At 52.5% G+C, this 9142-nt stretch overlaps 1 protein-coding gene across 1 annotated transcript in view; it reads left to right on the top strand.

Annotated features, from left to right (window-relative positions):
* Positions 1-8201: 8201 nt before the first annotated feature.
* LOC137360247 (copine-6-like) overlaps positions 8202-9142 on the top strand; it is a gene marked incomplete at its 5' end in the record, with an annotated part of 16749 nt that continues 15808 nt past the window's right edge. Inside the window, 2 exons of the mRNA XM_068025756.1 lie at positions 8202-8335; positions 8480-8534. Of these exons, the coding sequence (XP_067881857.1) occupies positions 8202-8335; positions 8480-8534 (189 nt within the window). The remainder of the gene's footprint in view (positions 8336-8479; positions 8535-9142) is intronic.

Genomic DNA, 9142 nt, shown 5'->3' with positions numbered 1-9142 from the left:
GCGCCGCACTGTCAGAGGGGTCAGTACTGAGGGAGTGCCGCACTGTCAGAGGGTCAGTACTGAGGGAGTGGCGCACTGTCGGAGGGTCATTACTGAGGGAGCGCCGCACTGTCAGAGGGTCAGTACTGAGGGAGTGTTGCACTGCTGGAGGGTCAGTACTGAGGGAGTGCTGCACTGTCGGAGGGTCAGTACTGTGAGGGAGAGTGCTGCATTGTCGGAGGGTCAGTACTGAGGGAGAGCCGCACTGTCGGGAGGGTCAGTACTGAGGGAGTGCTGCATTGTCGGAGGGTCAGTACTGAGGGAGCGTCGCACTGTCGGAGGGTCAGTACTGAGGGGAGTGCCGCACTGTCAGAGGGCCTGTACTGAGGGGAGCGCCGCGACTGTCGGAGGGTCAGTACTGAGGGAGTGGCGCACTGTCGGAGGCTCAGTACTGAGGGAGTGGCGCACTGTCAGAGGGTCAGTACTGAGGGAGTGCAACAGAGTCGGAGGGTCATTACTGAGGGAGCGCTACACTGTCGGAGGGTCTGTACTGAGGGAGTGCTGCACTGTCGGAGGGTCCAGTACTGAGGGAAGTGCTGCATTGTCGGAGGGTCAGTACTGAGGGAGAGCCGCACTGTCGGAGGTGTCAGTACTGAGGTAGCGCCGCACTGTCGGAAGGGTCAAGTACTGAGGGAGAGCCGCACTGTCGGAGGGTCAGTACTGAGGGAGTGCTGCATTGTCGGAGGGTCAGTACTGAGGCAATGCCGCACTGTCAGAGGGTCAGTACTGAGGGAATGCCGCACTGTTGGAGGGTCAGTACTGAGGGATTGCCGCACTGTCAGAGGGTCAGTACTGAGGGAGCGCCGCACTGTCAGAGGGTCAGTACTGAGGGAGTGCCGCACTGTCGGAGGGTCAGTACTGAGGGAATGCCGCACTGTTGGAGGGTCAGTACTGAGGGAAGTGCCGCACTGTTGGAGGGTCAGTACTGAGGGAGTGCCGCACTGTCGGAGGGTCAGTACTGAGGGAGTGCCGCACTGTCGGAGGGTCAGTACTGAGGGAGTGCCGCACTGTCGGAGGGTCAGTACTGAGGGAATGCCGCACTGTCAGAGGGTCAGTACTGAGGGAATGCCGCACTGTCAGAGGGTCAGTACTGAGGGAGCGCCGCACTGTCAGAGGGTCAGTACTGAGGGAGTGCCGCACTGTCGGAGGGTCAGTACTGAGGGAATGCCGCACTGTTGGAGGGTCAGTACTGAGGGAGTGCCGCACTGTTGGAGGGTCAGTACTGAGGGAGTGCCGCACTGTCGGAGGGTCAGTACTGAGGGAGTGCCGCACTGTCGGAGGGTCAGTACTGAGGGAGTGCCGCACTGTCGGAGGGTCAGTACTGAGGGAGTGCCGCACTGTCGGAGGGTCAGTACTGAGGGAATGCCGCACTGTCAGAGGGTCAGTACTGAGGGAACTGAGGTCCCGTCTGCCTTCTAAGGTTTGGTGTAGAAGATGCCACTGCTGTTAGTGGGATCTTGCTGTGGACACATTGGCTGACATGTTTCTGACATTACAACAGTGATGATACTTTGAAAAGTGCTTCATTGTCTGTGAAACACTTTCCGAACTGCTTACACTCTGATAGTCACTGTCAAATTGCCCTTCTTACATTACAATGTGACTGCTGACACACCGTCTCTGCTCGCCCTCTCCCGCCCTTCCCCAAACTCGAGGTGCAGCGCCCGGAACCCACAGAACCTACTCCCCGAATCTGTTCTGGGTTCCGTTATTCAGCGTTCCGACATGGGACAGATGTGGGGACTCTCACTGAAAGTGTCAGTGGTGTTTTACATTGAGGAGATGGATAGAAGGCACCGCTAAACATGAGGGGTGTGTGGGAACAGTTTCCAGTCTCCATAGTCCTCAGTTAGACCACACTTGGAGCACTGTGCAACAGTTCCAGTCTCCATATCCCCCGGTTAGACCACACTTGGAGCACTGTGCACAGTTCCACTTCTCCATATCCCCCGGTTAGACTACACTCGGAGCACTGTGCACAGTTCCGGTCTCCATATACCTCAGTTAGACCACACTCAGAGCACTGTGTACAGTTCCGGTCTCCATATCCCTCGGTGAGACCACACTTGGAGCACTGTGCACAGTTCCAGTCTCCATATCCCTCAGTTAGACCACACTCGGAGCACTGTGCACAGTTCCACTCTCCATATCCCCCGGTTAGACCACACTCGGAGCACGTGTGCACAGTTCCGGTCTCCATATACCTCAGTTAGACCACACTCAGAGCACTGTGTACAGTTCCGGTCTCCATATCCCTCGGTGAGACCACACTTGGAGCACTGTGCACAGTTCCAGTCTCCATATCCCTCAGTTAGACCACACTTGGAGCACTGTGCACAGTTCCACTCTCCATATCCCCCGGTTAGACCACACTTGGAGCACTGTGCACAGTTCCAGTCTCCATATCCCTCAGTTAGACCACACTTGGAGCACTGTGCACAGTTCCAGTCTCCATATACCTCAGTTAGACCACACTTGGAGCACTGTGCACAGTTCCAGTCTCCATATCCCTCAGTTAGACCACACTTGGAGCACTGTGCACATATATCCCTCAGTTAGACCACACTTGGAGCACTGTGCACAGTTCCAGTCTCCATATCCCTCGGTTAGACCAGACTTGGAGCACTGTGCACAGTTCCGGTCTCCATATCCCTGGGTTAGACCACACTTGGAGCACTGTGCACAGTTCCGGTCTCCATATCCCCCGGTTAGACCACACTCGGAGCACTGTGCACAGTTCCACTCTCCATATCCCCCGGTTAGACCACACTCGGAGCACTGTGCACAGTTCCAGTCTCCATATCCCCCGGTAAGACCACACTTGGAGCACTGTGCACAGTTCCGGTCTCCATATCCCTCGGTTAGACCACACTCGGAGCACTGTGCACAGTTCCAGTCTCCATATCCCCCGGTAAGACCACACTTGGAGCACTGTGCACAGTTCCAGTCTCCATATACCTCAGTTAGACCACACTTGGAGCACTGTGCACAGTTCCAGTCTCCATATCCCTCAGTTAGACCACACTTGGAGCACTGTGCACAGTTCCCGTCTCCATATACCTCGGTTAGACCACACTCGGAGCACTGTGCACAGTTCCCGTCTCCATATACCTCGGTTAGACTACACTCGGAGCACTGTGCACAGTTCCAGTCTCCATATCCCTCAGTTAGACCACACTTGGAGCACTGTGCACAGTTCCAGTCTCCATATCCCTCAGTTAGACCACACTCGGAGCACTGTGCACAGTTCCAGTCTCCATATACCTCAGTTAGACCACACTTGGAGCACTGTGCACAGTTCCCGTCTCCATATACCTCGGTTAGACCACACTCGGAGCACTGTGCACAGTTCCACTCTCCATATCCCCCGGTTAGACCACACTTGGAGCACTGTGCACAGTTCCACTCTCCATATCCCCCGGTTAGACCACACTTGGAGCACTGTGCACAGTTCCACTCTCCATATCCCCCGGTCAGACCACACTCGGAGCACTGTGCACAGTTCCGGTCTCCATATCCCCCGGTTAGACCACACTTGGAGCACTGTGCACAGTTCCACTCTCCATATCCCCCGGTTAGACCACACTCGGAGCACTGTGCACAGTTCAGGTCTCCAGATCCCTCGGTTAGACCACACTCAGAGCACTGTGCACAGTTCCAGTCTCCATATCCCTCGGTTAGACCACATTTGGAGCACTGTGCACAGTTCCAGTCTCCATATCCCTCGGTGAGACCACACTTGGAGCACTGCGCACAGTTCCGGTCTCCATATCCCTCGGTTAGACCACACTTGGAGCACTGTGCACAGTTCCAGTCTCCATATCCCTCGGTGAGACCACACTTGGAGCACTGCGCACAGTTCCGGTCTCCATATCCCTCAGTTAGACCACACTTGGAGCACTGTGCACAGTTCCACTCTCCATATCCCTCGGTGAGACCACACTTGGAGCACTGCGCACAGTTCCGGTCTCCATATCCCTCGGTTAGACCACACTTGGAGCACTGTGCACAGTTCCAGTCTCCATATCCCTCGGTGAGACCACACTTGGAGCACTGTGCACAGTTCCAGTCTCCATATCCCTCGGTGAGACCACACTCAGAGCACTGTGCACAGTTCCACTCTCCATATGCCTCTGTTAGACCACACTCTGAGCACTGTGCACAGTTCCAGTCTCCATATCCCTCGGTTAGACCACACTTGGAGCACTGTGCACAGTTCCACTCTCCATATCCCCCGGTAAGACCACACTTGGAGCACTGTGCACAGTGCCAGTCTACATATCCCTCGGTTAGACCACACTTGGAGCACTGTGCACAGTTCCAGTCTCCATATCCCTCGGTTAGACCACACTTGGAGCACTGTGCACAGTTCCACTCTCCATATCCCCCGGTAAGACCACACTTGGAGCACTGTGCACAGTGCCAGTCTACATATCCCTCGGTTAGACCAAACCCGGACCACTGTGCACAGTTCCGGTCTCCATATCTCTAGGTTAGACCACACTTGGAGCACTGTGCACAGTTTTGGTCTCCATATCCCTCGGTTAGACCGCACTCGGAGCACTGTGCACACTTCCATTCTCCATATCCCTCAGTTAGACCACACTCGGAGCACTGTGCACAGATCCAGTCTCCATATCCCTCTGTTAGACCACACTCAGAGCACTGTGAACAGTTCCAGTCTCCATATCCCTCAGTTCGACCACACTCGGAGTACTGTGCACAGTTCCAGTCTCTATATTCCTCGGTTAGACCACATTTGGAGCACTGTGCGCAGTTCCAGTCTCCATATCGCTCGGTTCGACCACACTCGGAGCACTGTGCACAGTTCCAGTCTCCATATCCCTGGGTTAGACCACACTTTGAGCTCTGTGCACAGTTCCAGTCTCCATATCCCTGGGTTAGACCACACTTGGAGCACTGTGCACAGTTCCAGTCTCCATATCCCTGGGTTAGACCACACTTGGAGCACTGTGCAAAGTTCCAGTCTCCATATCCTTGGGTTAGACCACACTTGGAGCACTGTGCAAAGTTCCAGTCTCCATATCCCTTGGTTTGACCACACTTTGAGCTCTGTGCACAGTTCCAGTCTCCATATCCCTGGGTTAGACCACACTTGGAGCACTGTGCACAGTTCCAGTCTCCATATCCCTGGGTTAGACCACACTTGGAGCACTGTGCACAGTTCCAGTCTCCATGTCCCTCGGTTTGACCACTCTTTGAGCTCTGTGCAAAGTTCCAGTCTCCATATCCCTGGGTTAGACCACACTTGGAGCACTGTGCACAGTTCCAGTCTCCATGTCCCTCGGTTTGACCACTCTTTGAGCACTGTGTACAGTTCCAGTCTCCATATCCCTGGGTTAGACCACACTTGGAGCACTGTGCACAGTTCCAGTCTCCATATCCCTTGGTTTGACCACACTTTGAGCACTGTGCACAGTTCCAGTCTCCATATCCCTTGGTTTGACCACACTTTGAGCACTGTGCACAGTTCCACTTTCCATAACCATCGGTTAGACCACACGTGGAGCACTGTGCACAGTTCCAGTCTCCATATCCCTGGGTTAGACCACACTTGGAGCACTGTGCACAGTTCCAGTCTCCATATCCCTCGGTTAGACCACACTTGGAGCACTGTGCACAGTTCCAGTCTCCATGTCCCTCGGTTTGACCACTCTTTGAGCTCTGTGCACAGTTCCAGTCTCCATATCCCTGGGTTAGGCGTCACTTGGAGCACTGTGCACAGTTCCAGTCTCCATACCCCTCGGTTAGACCACACTTGGAGCACTGTGCACAGTTCCAGTCTCCATATCCCTCGGTTAGACCACACTCGGAGCACTGTGCACACTTCCAGTCTCCATATCCCTCGGTTAGACCACACGTGGAGCACTGTGCACAGTTCCAGTCTCCATATCCCTCGGTTGGACCACACTTGGAGCACTGTGCACAGTTCCAGTCTCCATATCCCTCAGTTAGACCACACGTGGAGCACTGTGCACAGTTCCGGTCTCCATATCCCTCGGTTAGACCACACGTGGAGCACTGTGCACAGTTCCAGTCTCCATACCCCTCGGTTAGACCACACTTGGAGCACTGTGCACAGTTCCAGTCTCCATATCCCTCGGTTAGACCACACGTGGAGCACTGTGCACAGTTCCAGTCTCCATATCCCTCAGTTAGACCACACTTGGAGCACTGTGCACAGTTCCACTTTCCATATCCCTCGGTTAGACCACACGTGGAGCACTGTGCACAGTTCCAGTCTCCATATCCCTCAGTTAGACCACACTTGGAGCACTCTGCACAGTTCCAGTCTCGATATCCCTGGGTTAGACCACACTTGGAGCACTGTTCACAGTTCTAGTCTCCATATCCCTCTATTAGACCACACTTGGAGCACTGTGCACAGTTCCAGTCTCCATATCCCTCAGTTAGACCACACTCGGAGCACTGTGCACAGTTCCAGTCTCCATATCCCTCAGTTTGACCACACTCGGAGCACTGTGCACAGTTCCAGTCTCGATATCCCTTGGTTAGACCACACGCGGAGCACTGTGCACAGTTCCAGTCTCCATATCCCTCAGTTAGACCACACTTGGAGCACTGTGCACAGTTCCAGTCTCCATATCCCTCAGTTTGACCACACTCGGAGCACTGTGCACAGTTCCAGTCTCCATATCCCTCGGTTAGACCACACTTGGATCACTGTGCACAGTTCCAGTCTCCATATCCCTCAGTTTGACCACACTCGGAGCACTGTGCACAGTTCCAGTCTCCATATCCCTCGGTTAGACCACACTTGGATCACTGTGCACAGTTCCAGTCTCCATATCCCTCAGTTTGACCACACTCGGAGCACTGTGCACAGTTCCAGTCTCCATATCCCTCGGTTAGACCACACTTGGATCACTGTGCACAGTTCCAGTCTCCATATCCCTCAGTTTGACCACACTCGGAGCACTGTGCACAGTTCCAGTCTCGATATTCCCTTGGTTAGACCACACGCGGAGCACTGTGCACAGTTCCAGTCTCCATATCCCTCAGTTAGACCACACTTGGAGCACTGTGCACAGTTCCAGTCTCCATATCCCTCAGTTTGACCACACTCGGAGCACTGTGCACAGTTCCAGTCTCCATATCCCTCGGTTAGACCACACTTGGATCACTGTGCACAGTTCCAGTCTCCATATCCCTCGGTTAGACCACACTTGGAGCACTGTGCACAGTTCCGGTCTCCAAATCCCTCGGTTAGACCACACTTGGAGCACTGTGCACAGTTCCAATCTCCATATCCCTCAGTTAGACCACACTGGGAGCACTGTGCACAGTTCCAGTCTCCATATCCCTCGGTTAGACCACAGTCGGAACACTGTGCACAGTTCCAGTCTCCATATCCCTCGGTTGGACCACACTTGGAGCACTGTGTACAGTTCCAGTCTCCTTATTATGAAAGAATATAGAGGGACTGGTATCACTATCAGAACTGAGAGATTTCAGCTATTCGGGTTCCTTCCTGGAAAAGGGATTAAGGGGTGAACTGATAGAGGCTTTTAAAATTATCAATGCGTTGAACTGGGAAGATGTGGCGAAGGATTGTTAAAAAATACAAAACTAGGAGCTGAGAAACACACGATAGTTTCTATGAATTCCACTGAATGTGAGGGTGAGCTCCCTTACCTAGAGAGAGGTGAGGGTGTGTGACTTGCTGTCACATGGAGTGTTTGCTGCCAACAGCTTAAATGATTTCAAATGGAAACTAGATGAGTACATGAGGGAAAAGGGGATAGAAAGTCATGCTGAAAGGCTCATGTGGAGTATAAACAGCAGCAGACTAATAGGGCTGAATACCATGTTTCTGTGCTACATAATCTATTTAAGTGGCCCTAACATCACCGTGTTCGTGATTAGTCTCTCAGTGACTCTAGAATTTCATATTTACAATTGGTCTCTAAGTGACCCTAGGATATTACTGTTCACAATTAGCCTCTCAGTGACCCGAGAAATTCATATTTACAATTGGTCTCTGAGTGACCCTAGGATTTTACTATCTACAATTATCTCCAAGTGATCCAATTTTAGCCAAGTTACAACTAGCCTCAAAGTTATCTATTTGCAATTGATCTCGAAGTGACCCCCCTCCCCATTGTTCTCTCTGCCTCCAGGTTGCCATCGATTTCACAGCTTCAAACGGGGATCCCAGGAACAACCAATCACTGCACTTCATCAACCCCAGCCAACCCAACGAGTACCTCAAGGCCCTGACAGCAGTTGGCGAGATTTGTCAGGACTACGACAGGTAGCGACAGACTATGAGGGGGAGGGAGGGAGAGTGTGCGTCGGATGATTGGTTTAGGAAAGGCCCAGGCTCCAAACATGGGCCTGCAGTCAATTACCTCACAACACTTCCAGCTCTTCCCTAATTATATACTTTCCATTCCAGTGATAAGAGATTTCCCGCATATGGATTTGGAGCACGAGTTCCCCCGGATTATGAGGTGAGGCACATTACAGAGGACAAGAAGGTTAGAGTTACAGACTGGAATCTAATCGAGGGGTTCGGGGGGTTTATATATAGAATAACAGATACCCGGGGCTGAGTTACAGACTGGAATCTAATCGAGGGGTTCTGGGGGGGTTTATATATAGAATAACAGATACCCGGGAGTGAGTTACAGACTGGAATCTAATCGAGGGGTTCTGGGGGGGTTATATATAGAATAACAGATACCCGGGAGTGAGTTACAGATTGGAATCTAATCGAGGGGTTCGGGTGGTTTATATATAGAATAACAGATACCCGGGAGTGAGTTACAGACTGGAATCTAATCGAGGGGTTCGGGGGGTTTATATATAGAATAACAGATACCCGGGAGTGAGTTACAGACTGGAATCTAATCGAGGGGTTCGGGTGGTTTATATATAGAATAACAGATACCCGGGAGTGAGTTACAGACTGGAATCTAATCGAGGGGTTCGGGGGGTTTATATATAGAATAACTGATACCCGGGAGTGAGTTACAGACTGGAATCTAATCGAGGGGTTCGGGGGGGTTTATATATAGAATAACTGATACCCGGGAGTGAGTTACAAACTGGAATCTAA

This window comes from Heterodontus francisci, unplaced genomic scaffold (assembly GCF_036365525.1).
Source record: "Heterodontus francisci isolate sHetFra1 unplaced genomic scaffold, sHetFra1.hap1 HAP1_SCAFFOLD_995, whole genome shotgun sequence".
Classification (NCBI taxonomy): domain Eukaryota; kingdom Metazoa; phylum Chordata; class Chondrichthyes; order Heterodontiformes; family Heterodontidae; genus Heterodontus; species Heterodontus francisci.
The sequence above is the reverse complement of the archived record's forward strand: the minus strand, read 5'-3'. Positions and strand labels throughout refer to the sequence as shown.